This window comes from Mixophyes fleayi, chromosome 3 (assembly GCF_038048845.1).
Source record: "Mixophyes fleayi isolate aMixFle1 chromosome 3, aMixFle1.hap1, whole genome shotgun sequence".
Lineage (NCBI taxonomy): Eukaryota > Metazoa > Chordata > Amphibia > Anura > Limnodynastidae > Mixophyes > Mixophyes fleayi.
In genome coordinates this window covers 58,774,650-58,801,979 of record NC_134404.1, presented here as the reverse complement: position 1 = coordinate 58,801,979, position 27,330 = coordinate 58,774,650, and the positions used below count along the sequence as shown (strand labels likewise).

Sequence of the window (27,330 nt, the reverse complement as noted above, 5' to 3'; positions counted from 1 at the left end):
TTAATAGGATTATTTAATTAAGAGGCACGTCTGAAATTTAGATACAAAAACTAGAAAGAAGCATAAATGTATTTAGTAATAGTTGCAGAAATGTATGTACAAACCAATACATTAAAGTCACTTGAAAGCATTATGGAAAGAGTGGAGCTTAATAGCATAACACCATGCCTGCTATCACAAGGCCCACACCTGTGCAGTGAGAAGGCCCATCCAACCATGTAAATTTACTATTAAATACTCTGGGTCAGATCAGTTACCATACACAATGCACAATGCACAAAGCTCTACTGGAGAAATGGGCTCTTCGGCTGCTGTTGATCCACAATGTCCTAAGGCACCACTTACAAGTCATGTTTGGAGTCTGGGCAGTATTAAGGTAGGGTAGGTTTGGATCTCCAGCTGCCGGTAAACTCCCAACATAAACGTGCAGCTATAAACCAACCAGCTTTTTAATAACGAGATAATCTAGACTAATAGCAGGTATACTTACACACAATACAATGTATCTGCTGAAACAAACACAATTCTTCTGTTTAACAATGTACATTATATAGATATAGTAGTTATGCACATTACCTATTATAAAATTAAGCACAAAATGAACTCTGACCACTTACCGAAGACTCACTATCTCTAATTAGGAAGTCCCCCTCATTTCCTCGCTCGTTGAGTGCCATTTCTGCCTGGTGTCGTGTTACCTTTCCATAATACCACTGGTTGCCAGCAAATCGTCCAGAGACAGAGGGTCCAATGTAGTCACAGCGTGGCGGTAACGGCTCATAACCCGAACTGGGCTGAAGGTTCTGCATTATAGTGACGTAGTTCTTTGGCACCAGGCCTACAAGACCATTGCTCTTCCGGCATTTCCACCACTCTGGGTCATTCTCTGGCTTCTCAATAACATCCATCATTTCACCCTTCTCAAAATTGAGCTCTTCCTCATTGGACGAGCTAAATGGATACAGGGCCTGGACAACATGGAGTGAGCGGCCATTATTGAGGTTGTTGACCACTGCTGCCAGTTTTTCAGACAATGTGCTCACTTGGTCACCAGAAGGGCTATCGCTCTCTTCAGTCACATAGTTAGATGGAAACCAACCTACACGTCCATTGTAACTACCCCGCCACCAACCGTCACTGCACTTTTCCATTACAATCACTTTCGTGCCTTTCACCAAGGACAGTTCATCTTCCCTCTCCGCCGAATATGTGAACTTCACGTAAGCTGGCATGTTAAGGTCATACAGGCGCTCCGTGTCAGGGCAGCTTTCATCAGCAGTGGAAGAGGAATCAGGCATGTTTGGTTTCCTTTTTACTTTTCCAATACCTGTAAATAAACACAGAGTCAGAATACTTTTATGTATTAAGCAGCAGTCTTCTATATGATGCAACCACTTTAAGGAACAAATCTTGTTTCCTATTAAAGGTGTGATTCACACAGATTCAGTTATAGGATGCATATAATAAATGGAGTCTCTCCTACAGACGGAAGCATCCCATCTTTCATAACAGATCAGAGCAGCATTACTACACATTAAGAATACTGAGGGGGAAAAGAAAAAAGTTTGAATAAAACTAAGCATGTACTCTTTAGTAAAAGGGAAATAATAGTTGCTTTATGCAACCATAGATATCATTATATAAAGCAGAAGCCGAGCTGCATAGGACAACATTTTGAATTTATTAATTGCGTATGACCAAAGCCCTCACTGACACGCTCGTGGAGCCAGCACATTCTCAAGCCAGAGAACATACACACAAGTATTCAGCTTCTTACTCCCCTCAGCATGAGTTTGTGTACACCATGAGCTGAAAGTATCCTCTGATCTCTAAGGTAGGCAAAGTATTTATACACAGTCTCACTGGCATGCACCAACTATCCTGATTTTGGTGTTTTTAGCTCTTGCAAAAAGTGTCAGGAACCAAAGCCCTGACACCAATGTTTATATAAGATTACTGGCATTAACTGTTCACTTTAGGCTGTTTTAAGATGGAACCATAGATTGTAAGCTTTCGAGCAGGGTTCTCTTACCTCTCTGTCTGTATGTATTACCCAGTATTGTTTTATTAATGTTTGTTCCCCCATTGTAAAGTGCTACGGAATTTGCTGGCGCTATATAAATAAATATTGATGATGATGATGATTATGAACTAGCATCTATTTCACGGGTGCTCCACCGGGCTGTTTTTACTTGCCACCCCTCTCTTTGAGCCAAATAGAATCCTAGTATAATATAATAAACCATTGTTTCCCCTAGTAGAACATGCACTATGTAAGCACTACAGCCAGCAGTGTCTGTGTGTTAGACCACAGGTCTGACCAGTCCTGGTAGGTATGGCCAATACCCTCCAGCATTTTTCAATATTATTATAACAATTGCCCCCACCCGGCTTCTTAATGCCACCCAGCTCACAAAATTTTCTGGGGAGAACACTGAGACTACTACTAAATTCTATAGCCATGAGTGCCAAAATTCATTGACACAAAAGGCACAGAAGAGATACTAAAACATAAACTTGAGATATCTGCATGGTAGAGCTCTCTGCACAGCGGGCATCTAGATCACTGATCCAGATAACAGCAACCTCATACCACAGCATGCTATTAATCTAACCAGCCCAATGCCATGGACGTTTGTAACAGAAGATCAAAAATCCTGATGCCCACTATTTTCAGTGTGCTGAGCAAGCCATGAACGCAGTAAACCACTGTCACACCACAAAGCATGCACATTACACTTCTGTGTAGATATCTCAAAGAGCCCTCATGTGCACTTGGAAAAAAAAAATCATGAAAAACTAAAAGCACAAAGTTCTTTAAAAATTGAGCAAGAATCCATGCAACTGAATCAATGGGTAAACACTTGTTAACACACAGGGAACAATACATGCTGGTGCCAGAAAGCAGTGATATGAAGTGAGATGTTATTTTTATACTACGACTATTTTCATAGATTATTTAACGCACATAAAGCGTGCAGGTTGTGAACTATCCCTTAAGGTTTGAAGAGTTGAACGTGTGAACATTACATTACAATTATGTTTAAGATTTCAGATCCTTGCCTGAAAGCAAATATGACATTGGAGCGTTTTAAAATTATGAGCCATAAAAGGAGGTGGGGATTTTTTGGGCAATGCATATAAATCAAATGAGAACATGCACTTTTTTCATTTGTTTTTAAATATAAAACAAAATAAAATGTCACAATTTATAGAAATTTTAAAGAGCACTCAAAATGCATATAAGTGTGACAAAAAAAAACTACAAGTCAAATGCATTTCACTATGTTCATTGTAATTTTTGCATATGGAAACGTGCCAAACATTAAAATAATGCAAGAAACAGTCAATGATAAAAAAAACAAAAAAAAAACAGCACTGCGAGTGCAACTATAAGTGTGTTTATGATTAATACAGCTTGCTGTGCACCCATGTGGACGTTCCCTAAACTTCTGTAAGGTCAGGTCATATGCACTAATAGCCATCTGCTGCACTAAACTTTATCTGATAATCTTCTGTATTTAGGCTTGAAAGCATCCACAGCCAGGTTTGAGGCTTCTATCAGTCAAGACCAAGCTGGGCGTTCAGCAATATGGATGAGCCATTAACACAGTCACTCCCTGGTTTGTATTGACATGGTTCTCAGCAGTGTTCTTACAACTGATAATCACGCACTAGAAATCCTGCCTTCGTGTCTTAATCAAGCCGGATGCCTTTCAGCTGTTTAACATTCAGTTGCTGGAATCATTTCAAGCATTCCATCCTGAGACTTTAATGTCTTCTTCCTGTTGTGCACAGTGGCATCCTGCTTGAATCCTCAGACAGAAAAGGGTTTTGGTTTTTTTTTTAGTTTTTTTCTAAGAGACCTGTTCTTAGCCTTCAGCTGTGCTAGTTTGTGTACAGGTACAGCCTGTGGATTATGGAACCAGCTCAATGTATGAAATTCCATTCAGTGTGCGGAAGAGCTGAACTGCACCAGCGGTTTTGATCCACTGTTGCATTCATGCAATATTAACCCACAGTTGTATCTAATTTACCTGCCAAAAATCACCAGTGTAACCCAGCCAACAATGTTGTGCAACATGCAATCTTGCCAGGGAAAGCCCGGCCATGTCATCACTAGAGTTTCAGTAAAGATAAAAAAAAGCCACAGTTTTAGCAGTCTACTAAAACACTGTCCATGAGAGCGCTGAAGGACGGTTCTTATGGCACTTGGTTGGTGTACTAGAAAGGGGACTGATCTAGCAGTCTGATTTAGTTTTTTGTTTAAACAGATACAGGTGTCCAGCCATCACATTTTCTATGTAATTGCATGAGTGCCCTTAGGGATCAGAGGTTACCTGTGTAGTGCAGCCTAAACTAACATTTACTCATTCACTTGATTTCCACTAATGAAAACGTGCACAGTTCTACCCTATGTTGGCACGAAAGGTGGTGCTTAGACACATTTGAGAAGCTGTTCCACTCTGGCTGAACTGCATCCCTCAGAAGACAGCACACTGGACCAAAGGTTGTTCACCACTGCCTTTTACTAACAGACTGCCAGGATTTCTACTTATAAGGCTTAACACTGTCCAGTGGATATCCACATACATAACTTGGTAGTTTACTGCCCAATGGACAGCCAGTAAATGCTGTTCTTTCGATGTTTGATATGATTTGCTCCAGGACATATTGGAGGGGGGGATTCAATTTGGCACGCATTGCAACAATGTGTCTCCGGAAGATTCCGTGGTGATACATTGTGGCAGAGTTTCTCTCGAATCCCTGCTTGTTTTCCCTTGCAAGGATAAAAAAAGCAGAGGTTCTGCACCGTATTGGCCAGCAATGTGTGCAGCTGGACACCGGGGTGATGTCCAACAACACTGCATCAGCAATGGACTTCCCCCACAGAATGCCGATTTCACATAGACTGGGGACCTCCCCGATTCCTGCTGATCAGGGGATTACATGTTCACTGGTTGAATCCTAAAAAATTGTCATGTATTAGTCTGGGAGTGTCATTGATACTAAAGCCAAAAGAAAGCCTCACCAGGACTCAACCACTAAGCAGGTCACCAGCTGGTACTCTGATATATAGTCTAAATAATCATCACAATTTATTTATATAGAGCCACTAATTCCGCAGCGCTGTACAGAGAACTCACTCACATCAGTGCCTGCCCTATTGGGGCTTAGTCTAAATTCCGTAACATACACACACAGACTAGGGTCAATTTGTTAGCAGCCAATTAACCTACCAGTATGTTTTTTGGAGTGTGGGAGGAAACCGGAGCACCCGGAGGAAACACATGCAAACACGGGGAGAACATACTAACTCCTCACAGAGAAGGCCATGGTCGTGAATTGAACTCACGACCCCAGTGCTGTAAGGTAGAAGTGCTAAACACTAAGTAAATAATGCTTCTATATCTGATACCAAGATCATCCAGATGGCCTTCAGCAGCTACAGTATGTTGAAGCAATATTAAAGACTAGTAATAGTTACTGTGAATGTTACAAGTCCATTTTTACTTTTTAAATCTAATGTATATTATTTTTCATAACAGCAGATGTCAAAGTGCCCAGATGTAATGAATATATGTGGGAGCCCTAAAAAAATTCTCAGTACACATAAGGAAAATTATCTTCTACTGAATCTCCATACAAACTTCACATTAGGAGAGTTTCGTAATGAAAATTTGGTTATGGGAACCTTCATTGTTTCATTTATTTCTGTGGGCTCGTCTGACATGTGAACTCTGCTACTCTGCTCTGGGGATTAATAGGGTAGAAGTTTCTCATGTCCTTGTGACAGTATGCTGACACTGGGGGTGAGCAGACTCGAGAAAGCCATAGGGACACGTTGGGGGAGGATCACAATTTTACAAGTGTGCAGGAGCTTGGGCAGATTTAGGAGAAAATGTCAGCTTAAGAAAGTCCCGGACTTCCAATGTAAAAAGCAGGGTTTTTTTGGCACTTAAAATTGCCTTAAGATGTAAGTATTAAAAACAAAACAAGTAACAAAAGTGTTAAAGGACTGCAACTAAAAAGACAGACATCTTAAAAACAATTGCGTCTAAGTACATAACTAAGGGGAACAGAAAACGAAATAAGCCAGAAAAGCTAAGCAGTAACTGTACACCATAAAGACCTTTCCTAAGACTGAAACAGTAGAAAAGGGGATGGGTACATACAGTAATCTACAAGCGGTGCTGAATACAAAAAAAATAAAATCCCTGTCCAAGTTTATCAAGTGGGCTGCATAAAGGTTATAACTAAATACATACTTGAAGGCACTAAAATTATAATTTAGTGTTTTATGAAAGAGCTACTTTTACAAATACATTTAAAATTGGTTACCCACTGACATTGCACTTGAGTCAAAACACAGGTATAAAATCGCATAATAAAAAAACCTCATATCATGCAAGGTGTAAATGTGCCCAGGATGCAGCACTTTTCATTTCAATAGTCTATTTCAATGGGATCCCCAGCAGGTGCAGTACATAAAGAAGCCCAACGTAAATTAAAAGGCAAATGAAAATATTGTGAGAAGCACAAGTTTAAAACGAACACAAAAACAAAAACCCTAAAACAAAAAGGAAAAAAAAACAAACACACAGGCACAATGCAACACTCTCCACAATTTCTACAACCAGTTCCAGCGCAAGACAGTATGTGCTGCCTCCCCATTAAAGCAGGGTGACCATGAGCGTGGGGCCCCCCCTGTATACAGTGGGAGCCCCAGGCTAGACAGGCCAGTCTGTTTCCCAGGAAACCCTCAGTGTGGTTGAGAAATGTGATTTTGCTAAGCTGACGCCATCTTGTTGCCTAATAGCCATTTTGTTCTGTTATAGCTTAAATACAATTAGATGCACCTGTTTTGTAGGAGTAATTCATTATTTGCAAGGCTAAAGCTTATAACCTTGGACATACCAGACAGGAGATAAGCCAGCACCCCCCTTCCTGGGGAGTTCTAGTGTGGATAATGAGAGAATATACTAACATCTGTGTGAAGGGAACATGAGTAGTTAAAACCTTTTGGGGCGTAGTTTTCTGTAATACGTGATTTTTGCTATATAGATAGGAACTTGTAACTAATAAAGCAGAGTTTATTTGTACACTCAAACCATGCAGTGTATTTAATTCTCTCTAGCTGATAAGCTCATAACTAATAATCTGACACTTACAGGTGAACAATCTGATATAGATTAGACATGGTGAACCCTTGTCACAGCAAAATCAAGGTAGTAATAAAATGGAAATAAAAACAGACTATTATAATAACGAAAGTAATACTCCCCAAACCATCGTTCACCAATAATAAAATTATTCTTGTAACCCAAAATAGAAAACCACTGCAAATAAATAATCCATAAGAAACAAGACAAACTGCTCTGCTTGGAGCCCCACTGCAAAATGAGAGAAAAATTAACTAGCCAGGAGTGTCAATAGCTGCTCGGCCAATCGCAAGAGGTTTTAGACAATTCCCACACTATGCAGGTCCATTCATGTCAATGGTTAATTCATTTCCTTGGGGTCTGTCCATGTAGAGTACAACTCCATGGAATTAAAAGGGTCATAGGAATGAGTAGTCCATTGATATGAAGAATACAGCACAATACTAGTTAAACCCTAGTGGGTAACACACTGCATACTCAGATCAAGGGACTTTTTCCAAGTGTGGTGACAAGTGTCCACAGCAACAAATATGCATGCAGAAGGATGGAAAGACCCGTCATTTTGGGCCCATGCATGCTACAATCTGCGACCAATTAGCCCAATCACTTACCAAGCTATGATGCAGTAATAGGACTTTTGAATATACATCTGTGAATGCTACAGAACATACAGGAACAATCCAGGCAAGCAAATAATATTTAAGTTTTTTAGTAGTTTAATATAACTACCTAGAAGACTGTCTTAAGTCTTATTTATAAAATATGTCATTTACCTTTGTACTAAACCTGAAGATCAGCAATTCTATAACCTTGCTAGAGAGCTATAGAAAACCACCTTGGTACAATTACAACTTGTATAAGTTCTGCACAACATTTTATAGTATTTATCCTACCCAGAACTGCATATAAAACTAAGCAGCAGAAAGGGACCTTCCCGTCATAGTAGTGTTGAGACTGCTGCATTCTGATTTCTGGCCAAATTTGGCATGTACGTTATACCCCGTCCTACTGCAAGTAAGGTCATAATACTGGGTTATCCAAAGTTCTGGAATCAGCAGCCTCAGTACACAAATTCCAGGGACTGAAGATCTTGGCCAGGGAAGCTCGTGCATATCTACAATGAGATAAAGGGTGGAATTGACCTACAATGACAATGAAGAAAGGAGAATGGACCTGAACATCCCCAGAGGCAGGGTGGGCAGGAGGATGGGAGGCAGGAGAAGTAAAGTGAGGCAGCAGGAGAAGTAAAGTGAGGCAGCAGGAGCCAAATGGGAGGAGATATCCTGATGGATGCAGTCAATAGGTATTGTGCATGTCTAATTTGAGGCAGTTAAATTAATAATTCACACCTGTTAACACATTTTTAAAAAATGGCATGCAATAGTCCAACAGGTAAGACTGAATTTGAAAATAAGCCAACTTATCTAGCCAAAAAAACATTGGTGTTGGTGGGAGACAATCATGCCTTCACATCTATATGCACACTATGCCCAGAAATCCGAGCAGCTTAGGAGTGATGTGGATTGAGGTACCAAGAGCACATACTTATGTAGGCCCTCTGACATACCAGGTGAGCACATCATACACAAAAATACGAGAGCCCTATGGAGGCAACGATATTTAGCATCTAAAAAACTACATAAAAGCCTAAAAAGAGGGAAATCCAATTGTGTCAGATTCTGGGGATTCTGAAGGTCTAATTTTATTAGAAAACTTATGGGAAGAAAATAATGTGGAAAATGTCAGTATGCAGGAAAGCCCTATATTTAATATCTCGAGTCAGGTTACATGCACAGAGGTGCCAAGATTTAAAAAGAAATCAGAATTCAGGTCTTTTACCAGGATACCCTAAGGGATTTTAGGGATATTTGCAAGAACGGTGTGTCAATTGGGAGGAAGGCCATGGGGATAAAGAATTTGTCTAGAAGAGAAAGGAAGGCCCTTAAAGACCTTCAAGAGGACTCATTACTCACTGTCAAACAGACTGACAAGGGGGAGGAGGAATAGTTATTCTGAATAGAACATATTATATTAAGGAGGCAATGCGACAGTTACAAGACTCTACGTTTTACCGTTTATTGAAAAAGGATCCCACTACGATATTTCAAGTACCATTGAAATCCCTTCTGGATGATGCTTTAGTTGAAGGTATTATCACAATGGGTGAGTGTTTTTTTGGTTCCTACACATCCGATCAGTCCTATTTTCTATTTACCCAAGATTCACAAGTCACTCACTCATCCGGTAGACCTATTATCTCAGGTCTAGGTTCACTTACGTCGAATCTTTCCTCCTATGTAGATCATTATATCCAGAAATATGTTACTATGCAGAGATCTCATATTAGAGATACCATGCCTATTTCTTAAATTAATACAAAATGTTCAATGGATAGCTGGTTTGGCATTTTTGACCCTAGATGTACAAGCACTTTCCACTAATATTCCACATAAAGAAGGGTTGGAAGCCATCAAAAGAGTATCGGGAAGTGATGAACAAACTTAGGCTAATCACAATTATTTTCTTCTTATGGCAATACAATTCATTTTGACTCCATTATTTTCTTTTTGACTCCATGGTATATTTAGTTGATGGGAATGGTCATGGGCACCAGGTTTGCACTGAGTTATGCCAACCTTTACATTGGGGAGGAGGGGGGCGGCGTGCGAGGAACGCTACCAGTGGGGCAGGCCATTCAGGGTGAAAAGGTGCTCTATGGCCGTTATGTTGATGATCTATTTATTATATGGGAAGGTGGATATGAATTGGCACTACAGTTTGTTGCATTTTTGAACTCAATCATAATTTGAAATTTACTCATCAATATAGCTCAACAGATACATTTTCTGGATGTGACATATTCAGTTCAAGATTACCAAATTATATTCACCAATTATCAAAAATTGGTGGATTCAAATGTATATCTTCACTATAAAAGTGGTCATTATCGACCCTGGTTAGATAATATCCCTAAGGGACAGATGAACACAATACATAGAAACTGTACAACTAGAAGACTTTCAGACTCAGGCCAATATTTTACAACAAAATTTTATAGATAGGTTACCCTAAAACATTGATTGAGGAAGCCAAACAATCAGCACAGAATAAAAACAGATCAATTACTGGTTCCCAAGAATCAAAGGGAAAAGAGGAAAACATGGAAAGATGATAATCTCCCATTCATTTTAAAATTCAACAGTAAATCTTAGAGTTAAGAAAATCAGAGATAATGATAAGATCCTACAAAATGATAATGTTTTACGGAATGTGGTAGGATATGAACCAAAAATTGTGTTAAAAAAAAAATTACATTTTGAAGTGCCTTCTGGTCCCAAGTTTTCTAAGACCTCAAATTGAAGTTTTCAGAGAGGACATGGATACCAGATCGACTGAATGGTTGCTTTAGGTGTAATAAAAATGCTTGCCTCACTTGCAAGCACATTGAAAATGGAATAAAAGAGGTTAAGTCAACCACTAATGGTACTGAATATAAAATCTCCCAATTTATTAACCGTGTAATTTATGTACTGAAATGCCCCTGCAGCCTTCAGTATGTGGGCAGAACCACTCGCCCTTTAGTAATATTTGTTTGATGTACTCAACCTATTTTTCAAAGGTGTTATGACACATGGACTTTCAAGACATTTCACTGAGAAACATAAGAGGGATCCATCCAGAATTAAACTTAAAGGGTTGGAGAAAATCATTGCTACGGTTGGGGGGGAGAGATAGTTACAGGAAATTGTGCCGTGGTGAAGTTATGTGGATTTTTAAACTTCAGACCTTATTTCCAGAAGGTCTAAATGAGACAAATGAATTCAATGACAATGATCATGCCCATACTATCGTTTAATGATAACTGTTTAGAATGAACAACAAAACACTGACAAATGGTTTTACATTATTAATGTTGAGTGTAGGTTAAATGAGTTTTTGCTTTTTTTTTTTTTTTTCAACTATATCTGATACAAGATTCAGTATGTGAAAAGATGATATTTAGCAATATACATAATGTTTATATAGATATCTGGCACAATTAGATATATATGTTTTAAAAAAAAAAAGTAGAATTTATATAGATATCAAAGGCAATATTTGTGTTTTCCTTATAAGTTATAAAGTGGTTATTTAATATACGAATGAGAATGTAATACTATTGAAACTATACTGGGACGACTCGCTGCTTCCTGGTGCTTGGACTAATTAAACTTAATTAGGTACCAAATGATGAAGATCCAATCAAATTCAAGGATAAGCAGTATTAAAGGAATGCTACGTAATGCAAATAAAAGGCTTGAAAAAGTCCACAAGCAGGGTGGACGAAACGCGTTGCCGTGCTACATTGTGTCCGACCTGGTGTGCAAACATATCGGACTAATTGTCTAAAACATTATCGATGCTGCCATAGCCTTATCTATTCGATACGGTCTGCAAACTTGAGAAGAACTATTTTTTGTGGAGAGCAGTTGTATCCGGACAATCGGTGCGCACCTACTTCAATATTGAATCGATCGGCTGGAGACAGAGACAGAGGAGACGAGCTGTGATCGGAACAGAGATCACTGTGAATGATCGGATATATAAGTGCAAGTTGATGCTAACATCTGTACTTTTCAGCATGTCTTTGGACAAATGCTATTATCTCCGGGCAGTGAGACACTCTGGACTATAAGACTATTAATCCCATGCTATTTGCGAATTTATTAAGGATATTATATTGGCGTTTCACCTTGATACTTGTTTGGACCTATCAATGTCTGTTATGGTTTCATGATTGACACCTAATTACAGTGCTAGTCGGACCATTATTTAACCCATTTCGAATAGGGTTATATCTATGCATATATATGCACTCAGTATTGTGTATGCCCCTATATTTTTATAGGGGTATACTGTTATACCCTGTATAGTCTACTGTTTGTACTATGTGCGGCACAGCGGAAACCTTGTGGCGCCTAACAAATAAATGATAATAATAATAATAATAATATAGGTTTTTTATAGGTTTGTTATGCATTTTTTTACATGTTTTTATGAGTGAATAAACTGTTATATTTTAATATTGCCTTGGATATTATTTTTATTCAATCTATTGATATACATCAATTGATATACACCTGATGTACTCTCACCTTTCAGCGCTGTACACACCCAGTTTTTCCTTTAGATCATTTCCAAATGCACATTCTAGTTTTACTGAATCATAGCAGCAACATGTACCTAAGGCTCATTAGTTAACTTCGTAAAACATAGTCAGTCACTCACTCGTGAGGGCAGCCAGTTGTTCACAATTGATCTAGACTAACAATCTGATATAGAAACAGTTATAAAATACAGACTATTAGAACAGAAAATAGATTACAATGTTGAAACAATCATAAAGCAGTGTAATCAAGAATGGGCGCTGATGTATCGCCAAAAAGCAGCCTGAGTCAACATATAAAGAGCCACCTGCTCCCCAAAAATATGTATGACAAGGAAAATGATAACTCACAGTGCTGAAAGGTTCACATACATAAGAATGTCAGCATCTAACATGGATAGCTGTAACATAAGAAGAAAATATACATAGAGCAGTAAAGTCCCAATATTTATATGGGGATATTAAAGATGTCCTCAAAGGTGATCCCTCTTCCAAATGTGTTCTGGGTGGCCAATTAGTGGACATGTGAGGGGGTCCCCATAGGGTATGTGCTTACAAGATGGTTTCTTTAAAATCTGCACATCAACCAAATTCCTGGTGGGGAACACCGGATCCGTCTCCACTGTGGACTCCAGCAATAAAACACGTGCACAAAAAATAAAATCATAGCATAATACCATTTATTGCAAATGATTCAATTTATATAATAAAGCAGAGAAAGGTCTGCTTCTAGGAGCGTACCTCACAGCAAAATATAAACAGCAATGTTGCCTATAGACAGGTGGAAAGCATATTCCACAAATACTGGTCATAAATGTTTAAACATAAGTCTCCACAATTTTCAAGGTCCAACTTTAAGTTCAAGTAATGTTCTTTACAAAGTAACAAATATATGTCAGGAACCCCTCAGCAAGTGTGAAATCAGTGTAGCAAATACAAGTTAAACTGTGGCACTAAAAAAAATGAATAAATGAATATTTCATGAATTAAAGACAAGCCCTTGGTTTCCTTCCAAGGTTTCAGGCTCTCGCACCTGACCATTTGTCAGACAGATTAGCAGCAATATAAACACCTGCAAGCAATTGGACTACTAAAATAAAGTCTTTACACTCATAATTGGTGTTATGCACACAGTAAAGATACAAACAAATACATGGCTGTGGGTACCAGGGTGACAAAGGAACAAGGAGTGACCAAAATAAACAGACACTCAAATATGAACACAAATAGGTATGGACGCATAGTACAAATTGGATTTTCAGAGAGAATTCAAACGATAGTGGGTAATATCCCTTAATGTGACATTACATACAGTCATGACACAGTAAAGGCCTATCCTCAAATATCATATCAAAACAAATATGAAACAAAATAAAATGTCACAATTTATAGAAATTGTATAATAAAGAGCACTCAAATGCATATAAATTGGACCAAAAAAACTACAAGTCACATTCAATATGTGGCACACACAATGCAATATGTGGGTTCAAAATGCTTCGCTTTACTTAATATTAACAGTGTCACCAACTCTAACTAGATGTGGACATGTCATTGTAAATTAAGTGTTAAAGGTAATAAAAAAAAATAAGGGAATATGTAGAGAGCATCCCATTGTAAATTTATACACATTGCAAGCCTCCTGTGTACTTTATGGAAAACACTAAGAGACATCCCACATGTAAAATGCGCTCGAATGAGGTAAAGCTTCGCCTGCGTGTGGATGAAAAATGTGATTATTGTAACATATTAAAGCACTGTGCACAACCTAAGCAAGGGAATGTCCCAAACAATGGTTATCTAAAGAATAAGTGTGCTTTACCCAGAACACTGTAGCGTTTAAATGCCTAGAAACACAACCCATAACACCATAAGTTTAATGTATATTCAGGCAAAATATGCTTTTTAACAGCCACACATTTAAAGCCATAATTGCAAATTAAAGTAGACATGAGAGATGGTGGTAAAATACATTACTCAGGGTTGAGCTGAATATAGAAAGTGCATCTGGTCAAAAGTATTAATGTCACACTGCAATACAGACAGTAGAATCCCCATCCTAAGGGCATATGATCTCAAACAAGTAAAAAAAAAAAAAAAAAAATTGAGTTAACTGGTCTGTGTGTAAGAATCCACACTGTACATTTCTGCTCAGCAGGTATACAAAGCAGTCATTCAAACGCTGTCTGTGCAGTTAGAGATGCACCTCCCTCTTACATGGCAACCTGCTGCAGAGGAGTGAAACAGCATGGACGCATTTAGTTAAATATAAGCACTCAAGTTATTTCATGTATATTGTTCAGTTTAGTAATAAATGTTAGTTTTAAATGATGGTTTTGATTGCTGTTAAAACAGATATGAATTTAAGACCATATAGTAATACTTAGGACAGAATGTAAACATTTTTTTCCAGCTTTATATTGGTAATGTGAACAATCAGTATCCAATTAAATCTATGAATTTGGAGACTTCCAACACCAACGGTGACCACCTCCCCTAACTACAAAGAATTATATGCCCATGACATTGTCCTCTGTCACAATGGTTGAAACTGTGATTAATCCAACATTCTGAATAGTCTCTCTGCCTCCTAAACTCAGCTCATCTCTAGGACCACACTCACAACTTTCAAATTTGCTACATACACAAATTGTGCAGAAGTGCCAGGTTACATAGTAAAGCTTCTACCCCCCCCCCCCCACCCCCAATGATCTGTCACCCTCAACATATGTGCATTATGTCCCATATGTTATATGCAAATGTATCCATTTCCCACCACTGCCTTTCCTCCCCCTCTAAACAGCTCAAATACCAGCAGCACTTGCAGCTTCTGGATTCTAAACAGTTTCATCACCTGCTTCTGATTGGTGGCACAGTGTAGAGCCAAATTTGTCCTAGAAAACGGTATACTGGATGCAATTCACCAATGTTTTAGTTACTCTCCACAATTTCTGAAATCATATTGCAGTGACGCATACAAAGAACAGAAGACAGCAAGTATTTGCAGGCATGCAAAGCAGGCCATGGCAAGCTATTACAGGACAAATATTAAACTGCAGTATAGTTAGCGGCATATCAGGGCAGAAGATTGCATGATAAAGCATAATTGATGTGCTGTTACTGAGTGGAGTAATAAACAGTGAAAATATTGACTGTGATAAAACCTGAATTTACGCATCGTGATGCCACAGTGTCATGCCCAAATGCACAGCAGGTTTAATCTGCCTGGGCTCACAGATTACCCACTATGACCGAATTTCACAAAGGGGGGGGGTCTAATTACCTGGTATTATGGACCTACCATCCTCCCTCAAGAATCTCATGAGGAGCTGCTACCTGGTTTGACCATGCTCATCCACTAAACATTGCAATTCCAGGCATGGCTCTCCAGGACACACTGGCTGACTGCCTATTTTGGATCAAATATTCCTATAACAAAAGACCCTGTAGAACGGCATGCTGCGCTTACACACGTGTTAAACAAGCTTCTAAGTTGTGCTTCTTTATGTTCACCCATGATACTGGAATTGGTATGGCAATATTTTTGGAATCCTTATTTGGACACCACATCGCTGTCATCATATTGTTGGTTAGAAAACAAACCTTGACTACAGTCCTCGCGCTCAGTGATGTTTGGACCATCAGGCAGGAAATCTATTATGTCATAATAGAGTCCTATCTCAATCAGGGGGCCATTCATTGTCCCAGCTGAGTGATCCCACATTGTAACTCCTTTCCTGCAGCCTACAGATGTTTCCTGTTACCGAGATAACCTCTCATCGGTTACTTGCAACAAACTTATTTATGTCTCTGCTCAACTACTGGTTGTGTTGTGTATGTGCTCATGCCATAGTGTGAATATCATTTTATAGAGTGCACACTGGTAATAGAGGACACCTTTGGAGAACTGAAAGGCAGAAATCCTATCCATCTCCTCACAGCAGGGCTGAAACAAAACAAAACATGGGGGCCAAGTAAGCACAGACCACCGACAGGTGACTGCCAGTGCATAGCTTTAAGGTAATATAACTATATGTTAATGCAGGGGTCAGGGAACTTTTACACCTTTAACCCCCAAATATATTTAGATACGCCAACGTTACCCCCTTGATTTGAAAGGAAGGAAATCGTATGTTAATTATTGGAATTAAAAATTTTATTGAATCTATTCAAAATTTCTTTGAAAGCTTCAACTTCAGGTTTTGGAGAAATGATGTTGCTTCATTTTTGATGCGAGAGCATCAATATTGGGGCATTTTGATGTCAGAGCCATTTGGATACAGTCTTCAGCGTCCAATCGATTTCTCCGCTTTGTTTTTATGTTCGTTAGAGTGGAAAATCCTTGTTCGCAAAGGTAGGTTGTTGCAAAAGGCAGCAACTTTTTGACTGCCTCCTCATGTGCAATTTTGAATGGCTTTGCAGCTGTTGACATCCAAAAATATGACAGATCTGCTTTGTTTTCAAATGCAATACGTGCTTCATTATTGCATTGAAGCTCAAGAAGTGCCTCTGCCAACCCTTGAGGCTCTTCTGGTACAACAGCAATTTCACATTTAAAGGGGTCTACAATCCAACTGACAGCATGTGACTCGGCAGCATTACCCCCAGGAATTTCATTTTTTCCCCATTTGGAGTAATTTACCCCTGTTCCCTGACCACTGTGTTAATGGGTACCACACACTACCTCTCTGAAACTACAAATGGCTCTTAGATTATGCTACTTGCTGCTTTGCTCTACATCAGAAGGCGGCTGGTATGTCAGGGCATTGCTGGGGCTTGTAGTTCCACTACTTCAGAAATCTCATTTTTCCCCCCATACATACCCACTTTACACACAGAAATCCGTGAATGGACAACTGGAGCAGAGATATGAAACAATATGTATTTATCTCTCTCTGCCGAGGTGTAATTAAGAAAATTAAGGGAGACTATAAACATGAAGCCAAAGAGAGAAAAAACAATAAACAAAAAAAAAAAAAAAAAAGAAAAAAAACCAACCAGTACAACTGATCTGGTAAATGAATAAACAGTCCATTTAAATTGCCAAATATATACAGCTAGTAAAATTCTCACAATAGCACATTTGGTATCGGCAGAACGCGATCACTGGCAGGTTAGGAGCCAGCATTAGGATCTGCACCATCACCTCGTCCATGCGTGAGATCATAACCAAGAGCTATCCAAAAATGCATAATAACAAATTATTTCCAGTCTGCTTCTCCACCTCATGTCAGAACTGGCACTATTCATTGTTTCTACAACTGCTGTTCCTGGGAGCCCTATGAAAGGCAAAGAGTTCAGTGTGGGGGGGTTGTACGGAGCTCTGTCCACTGGAGGAAAGCCATATGTTACAAATTACTAATCTGGTTGAAACTTCCTCATTGGGGTCTCTGTCATAGTGAACTGTACAAAGCAGAATTAATCCTAAATAGTCTCACGCAAAAATTGCTTAACCCCTTCTCTGTGCCTCTTAATCCTGCCAGGAGCTCTGACTTCACATCCACTTCCTGTCCACAACTGGCTGCCAAAGTCTACTGGAGCCTTGCTCAGTGTCTCAAAGCTTTAATTAAAAGGACCTGGGTACTGCTGAATTAACCCCTTGTGTGCAACCCCAGCAATCTGACAACCTGCACTACAGAGGACTGATAGATTTGTTATTGCAAATGCTGAAATCGTGTAACAGCAGTAGCAGGTACATACTTTGAGGTCAAATAATGGTGTTGTGCCCACCACTGCATAATAAGTGTTTAAAATGTTAGAACGCAGAACAACCTATTGTTGAAAACATGTTAAAAACACATGACAAACATTTTCCCCCAGCACATGTGAATGAGTCCTGTCTGACTGATCCATATTTGTCTAGCTACAAAAAAAACTCTAAATAGTTTAGATAAGATAACAAATCCCACCACACAGAACTGTCTGCAGAAATTCTAACCTACCAGAAAGCATGACTCCACTCTACCTACTCCCAAGAGCTTGTATAAAGAAAATACAACATTAACAGTTGCAGATCCAGCTAATGACATTTCACCTGCACTCATTTCAACACAATATGTGACATTCTGCTCTCAGCACTAAAACAAGGAGGGACATTCTCAACCACAATGCACTGGGAAGGCTGCGATCAAACAGAAGCTTTGTTCAGAGGGTGACGGGTGGTTATAGAATACAAATGAGCCAAAGGCAGTATATGCTGAAGAGAGACTGATTCTCAAGACGGGCTGACTTACTGAACCAGTGTCTGAAGAGGTTTGGAAGATCCATCCTTTCTATCCACAGCGTCTGCTCTCTGAAAGTTGTGTCTCTGGAGCACAGCCTGAAACTTCCTGCTCCTGGGGTGGGGGAAGCTGGAGAGCAGCAGTCACATGACCTGGCCCTTCCTACGGAAGCACAATCAATTCTTTAGCCTATCCTACCCCTAAATTAACCCTAGAGGTTTCAGGATGGCCAAGAAAGCATTCTTAATTGGATATGCTGTTTATAGGATTTTTTTTAAGGATCAGTAAAAAACTATTTCTTTTATTCTAGACTACAAAAAAAAAATAAAAAAATTTTTTTTTTAAAGCAGGCGGAAAAAATATGTGGTACTCCAAGCCCCAGCATGCCCTTGTCATCTGTAAGTACACGTCATCTACTGTTCATTTATTGGTTTGAGCATTTAAAAAACACACCTAAATAAACGGTTTGCATATGCTACAATACTAAAGTGTTTTCAAAGATCCCATACACAAGATAATAAATAAAAATACATATTTTTTTTTCAACCATCTACTAATCCATGCCAGCATACCAAAATGTGATGCGACTTGTACCAAATGAACTAAGAGGTTGACTGATGTGCAACCTACAAAATATCTAGCAAAAGCGTGCAGCGACATAGACACTACTATAGAGCAGCGACATATTGCAAATTACTGTGATAGCAAAGTTTAACTATTCACTTCAGTGCCTGCCAGAGGAGCTTACAATCTAAATTTCTCTACCACAGGTAGCTGCACAGACACTAGAGCCAGTTTAGACAGAAGCCAGTTAGTCAGGATGTTTCTGGACCATGGGAGGATCCGAACCACTGTGCCCCCAAAAATTTTAAGTTGTAAGCCAGTTTCTGTATTACAGATGTAGGATATTATTAATAATTGTGCCCAGGTACAATAACCCCCTCCCCTTCTCTAGATGATAGTGATGCTTCTGATCTAATACAGTTCGTATTATGTCAGGTACTTCAAGCGACAATCTTGTGTCAAAACCATTAGATTTGCATGATTAAAATTGCTTTTAAAGAAATATACGTTTTAGTTGTGTCCCAAAAACCTTACAACCGGGTCTGCAAAATTATACAATCTGGCCATACTGCCAATAGATCTATTCATTAAGTAACCCAGCTATATGTGATTTTTTGTTTACTGGAAGGGTTGCACTTGGCACCTTTAGCAGTATGGGCTTAGCATTAAAAAGGTTAAAAAGAAAACATGTTGAACAGCTCTGCTATTATTTCTGACAACTGGTCACAAATATTCAAGGGGGTAGGAGGAGACCGTGCAAGGTCACAGGATGCTGACCTCCTGGAGGTCTTGCAGCTTGAGGCTGGAGGCCGACTTGTATAAACAAGTAAGATAACAGCCTGGATGCACATGGCCTGGGGGAAACCAGAGGATCAGTCAAAGTCAAACTCAACATTAACAGGGATGCCGATTTGCATGGCTTATTTGCATGATGTCAAGCAAGTGCACAGCAGGTATTTACTAACACAATGCAGAAACAATCCAAACCAGTGATCGACAAAGCTGCTACCAGAATCTGTATGTGTCCAGGCAGAAAAACAACTTACCGTATATACTCGAGTATAAGCAGAGTTTTTCAGCACATTTTTTGTGCTGGAAAAGTCCCCCCTCGGCTTATACTCGCGTTATGCTCCAGGACCACAATGAAAGACCAGACCAGCGTACGGAAGGAATCTGTGGAGAGTGACTTGCAGTCTCACCTGAGAACTGAGAAGCAACGGCGAACTAGACTATTGCAGGACGACTCACACCGAGCCACAGCACTGTGTACGGCTTGTTACCTTGGGGACGCTCAAGCGTCCTGATGCCGGGCGGACGTCCTGATTCTCCAGTGGTGGAAGTGCGCATGCGCAAGCGTGTGACGTGGTGCTGCTGATCAAGCGGTTGTGAAGCTAAAAGTCCACAGTCTGAGTTTGCGTAATGAATACAATCCAACGAGTTTTACCCTGGCGACTTCCTCAGGGATCATTGTGGAGGATATCAATGTCTCTCAACATCTGACCAGTTTATGGAAGGAAATTGTGGAGAGTGACTCGCAGCGCTATCTGACAATTGAGCTGTAACGGTGGCACAGATTCTATTACCAGGCAGTCTATGCGGAGTAACAACACTTGCCCACTATTCACGGAGGGAACCTACGATATTTACTTATTGATGTAACTGTATTGTAACCTTTTGTTAATACCGAGTTTGGATATAACCTCTGATACTGAAATATACACAGATCACAATAACTTAGCTCGTGGGTGATAAGGACTCAATCGGTTAAACGAGGAGGACTCGAGTCATCAAACATACTAGTAGCATTTACTACTCATTACTCAGGGAATTGGAAACTCAGGATTCCGTGCTAGGACTGTCTTATTATTAATCAGTTTATACTATACAAGTTTTCTATTTGAGGACTGTCAGAATTTACCAGTAGCTGCTGCATTTCCCACCCTAGGCTTATACTCGAGTCAATAAGTTTTCCCAGTTTTTTGTGGCAAAATTAGGTGCCTCGGCTTATATTCGGGTCGACTTATACTCGAGTATATACGGTAACACATGCTTAATTTGCACTTTGAAAGGGCGTGTTTTGTGCTTGTAGGCATGCCAGACCAGTTGCGTTGTGATACACCAATACTATAGGCACTAGAACCATCTATTACATGTCATACTTGGGGCTAACTTAGACGATTCATTTAAGACTTAAATGATGCAGTGCAGTATTTCAGGAGGTGCAAATAGGGGGTTGGCGAGATGAAACTCATGGAGTTATTAAAAATAAAATCCCTTTCAATTTACTACAACCATTTAGAACACTTTCCATCATGCACATTTTCATATATTATTCATTATAATATCCATCATTGTTTTACCACATACTGCCATTATTCTCTAATTGGCGTATCATATTATAATTTCATTCATAACATATACCTTATTCAATTTATTGGCAATAATAATATACACTATATTGTTACCCATTTCCTCATATTACTTTCAGTATCGGTGTTCTCCCCAGAAAATGTTACCACCTGGGTGGGGGCAGTTGTAATACTTTGGAGGGTATTGTTTAGACCTGCCAGGACTGGTCAGACTGGTGGTCAGTGGTCTAACATACACTGCTGGCTGTAGTGCTCACATAGTGCATGTTATACTAGGAGAAACAATGGTTTATTCTATTATAATAGGACTCTGGTGGGCTCCAATAGCTGGGTGGCAAGTAAAAACAGCCAGGTGTAGCTTCCGGGAAATAGGTGCTGGGCAGAACGCTGAACACACACACACACGCCGTTAAAAAAATAAAAAGCTTGTGCCTCAGATTTGCTTATTTATTCTGTATTGGTATAATAAGGGACGGGTCTTAGGCTGCCAGTCCAGGCTCCGGTTTTCTTTTGCTTTGTATTATTACACTGGTACACAACAATTTAACATGGGGCTGGGATGCTGTGGGAGGAAGGGAACCCACTTTTTGGGTCCCCCACCCCATATAGAGGGGCTCTAGGGATTTAAACTAAAAATTAGAACCATTTATCCTAAGTTAATTGTGTCAAACTTTCCATTTGCTGCTCATTCTGGTAAACATTTTCAGAGCCTATTCATTTACAGTGAATTTCTGTGGTTGCAATAATTGTGCAAAACTACAGGAAGAATCATAGAAAGTTGTAGGTTTGCCTGTCTTTACCTGCATAACGTCCTTAAATAAAAATATCAAGATGCTACTAAAAAACCAAATCTCTCTCTAAACAGAAAATAGCAAAAGATTCACTAAAGGTAAAAAAAAAAAAAAAAAAAAAAAAGTTTAAAAACACAGCAAAATGATGAAATGTGATCTGGTCACAAAGATCATCCACTCAGTCATGAAGGGGTTAAAGAACCCCAAAATTTGCCTGAGAATCTCCTAACACTTGCATGTCCAGATCCTTGCACCATGTTGTACTAATATAAGCATTGTATACAATATTGTGCTGTTCTAAATAGGATACCGGCAGATTAATGGTGCACCATGAAGAGAAGGCTGGATACCTGTTTTGGTTTAAGTGTGCCAAAGACTAGACACAGGACATTATAAACCCTGTTCATTTAGGAACTTTTTTTTTTTTTTAGGGGATTACAATTTCTTGACAAATACAGAGGACAGAAAAATGCACCTGTATAATGTATGCAAGCACTAACCAAACTCCTAAATCCTACTGTCCATAACATCACAGGTTTCTTTGGGATGATTCACGGCTTGGTACATCACAGCAACACATACCTCAATATCCTGTACATAAATGGTTCTCTAGCGCCTTCACAGGACTGTTGTACAGTAATTCATCTGGAGAGCACCAACATAACACACATACAAAAACAGCCACACTAAACCACAACAGGCTTTCTCCACTCTGCTTTACCCGCAAAAAGGACATGTTATGGGGATTCCCATATGTGGCAACAAGTTGACTAATAACTAACCCAGTAAAATCAGCGTGGCTGGATCACTTATAACTTATTGTATAAATGTATTTAAATTATTAGCACAGTGCGCTAATTTATATCATTGCAAATGTTCTGATTTTAATACTGTGTTATCTTTGTATATTAGAAACATATTGATTCCTGATGCAATAGGCGTGTGTGTGAAGACGTGTTTTTGCAGCTGTCTGAAGAAAGGACCCCATGTTAATCTCATGTTGGACATTTTTATCTCAGTAGCCAACAGGTCTCTTCAGCCTGAAAGCCCAGAAAGGGGATAGTTACCTGTGTCCTGTCTTGTTAAAAAGACAGACAAACTAGATGAATAATGCCAACAGCAAGTTTTAGAAAATCACAAATTAATGTGAATTTTGTAAGTTAAATTGCATTAACTCCACATCCAGAGAAATATCACAACCGGATGTTAAATCATCTGATGTGATATCAGACATTTCGGGGCCTGGTCGGATCAGGGGGCGGGGCTACCCCTTGACAGCATGTGTTTTAGAATCTGTATAAAAGGAGCTCTGTTTGACCACGTAATATATAATTTTGTCATCAGAATTCTGGATGATCACCAGTACCAAAATCTGGTGACTCTTGAGCAATAAATATTCACTGGTTGAAGATTCTGCCTGTGACTATTACCTGCTGTATCCTGTGACCAACAAATAAGAGCTTACATTTTAATCCAGTGGTTCCCAAACTTTTGCAGTTCGCGGCACCCTTAGAGTCTCCAAATTTTTTCAAGGCACCCCGCCAAAATAATTACAAAGCAGTCCTGTTTTAGAAGTAGTTGGGTAAAAAAATTGTAATAAGTATTTAGGTCACGACAGAAATACTTATTTAGTTGTATGCAAAAATGCCCCCTCTGCCTCCAGGCACACTGCCCTCTGTCCCCCCTCCTCCGCCCCGCGCCAGGCGCCAGCTATAGAAAAAAAGAAAGCAAACAAACTTACCAATCCGCGCGGCGCTAGGACCCTGCAGCCTCCTCTCTCGCGCAGCTGTCACTGACGTCGATATTCAGTGACAGCTGCGGGAGAGAGGAGGCTGCAGGGTCCTAGCGCCGCGCGGATTGGTAAGTTTTTGTTGGCTTTCTTTTTTCTAGGGCTGGCCGGCGGCACCCCACTGACAGCGCCGCGGCACCACTGGGAGCCGCGGCGCACACTTTGGGAACCGCCGCTCTAATCCATTACCTGTCTGTCCTGTGTTGAAGCCAGCGTCTGTGTCACTCTGCCCGCTACCCAGCAATCCTGATCCATAGTAAGTGGTCAAGACGTACCAGCCAGCCCACAGCAAAGAGGCTTTGCAGCAGCTATACCAGCTACCACAAAAGTAAGCAGTTCTGAATGCCGCAAAGAAGTCCAGTGATGGCAGCCGAATTCTCCTACAACTATTGCGCAGTTGGCATTCGCAGTCGGCGAGTGTCTTATAGCAAGGTGACATCAGTAGGAGTGAGTGGTCAGTAACAATCAGTTACCGACTGTGAGAAAGACACCAAGATAAACTGTGCAGGAAGAACATCCCTCCATCCCCCTACAGACTGGGTGGTGAAGTAAGCCCATCCGGTCACAATCAGATTTAACTTATCCACAATTAAGGAAATGCTCTGAAAATTGGGGTTACTTGAGGACTGGTAGCTGTCAAAGTTGCCATTAGAGAGACTTTCAGCCATACCTAGTCCCATTAGGATACAATCAGATTATCTTGCGGACACCTATGTTACAGTAAAGGAAGAAAAATAATCAAAATACAGTTACACTACAGGCTGTCCCCAGCGATACCTAGACTTAGGTACTCAGAGCAAAAAAGATTACTTAAGTTTAACATTTCTGGGAGTCATTTTATAGCTTGTTAGACTTCAGCAACCAATCAGATTCTGTCATTTTGTAACATGTACTAAATAAATGATAACTAGGATCTGATTGGTTGTTATAGGCAACATCTCAGTTACTAACCCACAGTTTAGTAAACATACCCCCAGGTCTTCACTTTTGAATTATATACATTTGGTTTAGACAGTGTTTAACAAAAATAAGTATGTGACATCCAATTTTACACACAAATCAGATTTTATGAACATGTACAAAGGTCATTCCTAAAACTGTCATCAAGAACAGAGAATCGTTCACATCCTACGTTGTCATTTACTGTCCCTGTGAGATTAGGATTTAGAAAAAAGCAGGCACATGGGAGACACTGACAAATGTGGTCAGATGTCAGCAGAACAGAACGATCTGATCTCAATCACAGCCTGGACTTGTTACATGTCCCTTGGTCACCAGCATGTAGCGCAAAGTACAGTAGTCACTGGATGCTGATAGCAGCCATATGGAAGTGCTTAGTGACAAGTCAACTGTTCTCCATGCTGGCCAGTTAAAAGGACCCAACCATGTATATGGCCAAAGGTATTTTAATTCAAGCTACAACATGCATGTAAGTGGGTTTCTTTGAGCAGGTAGTAATAGCGATGGGAAGCAACATACAGCGTTAGCATACGGACTATTACCACTTCGTAATAGGGAAAGATGATCCAGCCTTACTAACGCACAAAATGAGCAATTGCTTTGTCTGCATCATCATGGAAAGTCTGGCTTGGTATGTGGCAGTAAATGTCATGTATTCATCTTTCAGTATTAGATTTATGTACATCAGTGTTTATTCTTTTGTTTTTTTAGTTCTGGACCTAAATTTTTCCCTCAATTGTTTAAAATTGCATTTTTATGGTTGCAAATACCAGAGCAGAGCAATCATTTTATTAATTGTTTGCCACTGTACGAACAGAGTGTAATAATAAAACAACGTGATTATCAATGGTTGGACTCACCCAACGTGTCCTTCAAGTTTTTCACAATGGAGGCCTTCCGGGCGCTGTTTTTTCTCTCTACGTAGTTTGAAGGCACAAAGCCGGTTTTGTTCATGGAATTGCGCACACGCCACCAGGATTTTGAGTCGTCCAGGAGCAAGAGCCGCTCATTCTTTTTTATATCAAGTTCCTGATCTTGCTGGGCCACATAGTCAAACTTAGCCACCACAACCACCTCTTCTGTTGTCATCTTGATGGAACTGTAATGGGGCACACAGAAAATAATCTGCAGTGTCTGTATCATACATATGCATAGAGCTGAACATGTAGGTCATGAGCTGTATATTCCCTGCTTAATAAATTCCACAAAGCACAGCTTTGAGGAGCACTGGAAACAATATTGCTGCAGTATCGGAAAGTACTGCTCTACAATCTAGGTTCTCAATCTGTGGCACATGTACCCCAATGGGTATCAGAGACTCAAGGAGCACTTTGGGCTATTAAATAATATACAAAAAACACCACTGACCAAGGGGCTACAGGGCCTAATGGAACACAGATAACAGGGTACCTGGAAAGATTTTGTTAAAGTATGTGTGTCACCATAGAGTGCAGGCAACAATTTTGCGGGCTGAACAAATATTTCTAAGGATGCAACCTGTCCGTTCACTAGGAATTACTGAAAACGCAGAAGTCTTCGGAACTTTGCTGATGTCATTACTTCCTAGTGAATTGGTGGCCGCGTTCTTAGAAATATTGGGTCATCGTTTCATTGCTTTATTTAGGTAGGGAAGTAGAAAGTATTTATTAAAAGAAGGTGGGGGTGGGGGTGGCAGTGGAGAGATAGACAACCAATAATGTATAGCAAGTTTAAACCTCCAACATTAAAAATGTATTACATAAAAGGAAGTAGAATAAAAAAAATAAAAATAAACAGGGGCTTTTTCTTTAACCTCATACATTCTTCTTTCAGTATGGGCATTACTTAAACTACATAGTTCTAAGCCAGGCGTTAATATATTTTGATGACTATAACCATGCTCATCTGTAGGGGCCCTTTCCCCTTTAGCACCTGGGGCCCTTGTTATATGGGTGGAGAGGGTTACTGAGCGGTACGCTTGTCTGCCTTGCCCTATCCCAGGATTTCAGCGAGGGACCCAGTTTGTTGGAAGGGAGGAGTAACCAGCCCGTTTTCTTCTTAGCATTGTTTGCAGTGAAATACAAGTGTCTAAGTTTCCTGTTTCTGAGGCTAATCAGACATTACTGAAAATAGCTGTCTCGGGAAGTGGGGCAGAGGTTCTCAAATTTGCTGTGTAACTAAGGGCACTATTAAAATTTTATATCTGGAAGGAATTGCCATCGTCACCAAATTAACAAAATAAGCCTAACAATTACTATAGCGAAAAAAACTTGAGTAGGCTTTATATAAATATTTATTAACATTGGTATACTCAAAAGGACCTTATTATTATGCTGAGAACTTGGTAA

General features: G+C 39.7%; 1 protein-coding gene across 6 annotated transcripts in view; it reads right to left on the bottom strand.

Moving 5' to 3' along the window:
• The window catches only part of NCK1 (NCK adaptor protein 1), a 69,404-nt gene that overhangs the window by 6,000 nt on the left and 36,074 nt on the right, over nt 1-27,330 (bottom strand). For 5 of the 6 annotated variants that reach the window (XM_075201540.1, XM_075201543.1, XM_075201539.1 and 2 more), the window contains 2 exons: nt 25,864-26,102; nt 618-1,327 (listed from right to left, as the gene is read on the bottom strand). In XM_075201540.1, coding sequence (XP_075057641.1) covers nt 618-1,327; nt 25,864-26,102 — 949 coding nt within the window. Of the gene's footprint in view, nt 1-617; nt 1,328-18,542; nt 18,645-25,863; nt 26,103-27,330 lie in introns of those variants that run through there. The other variant, XM_075201545.1, reaches the window with a different exon arrangement.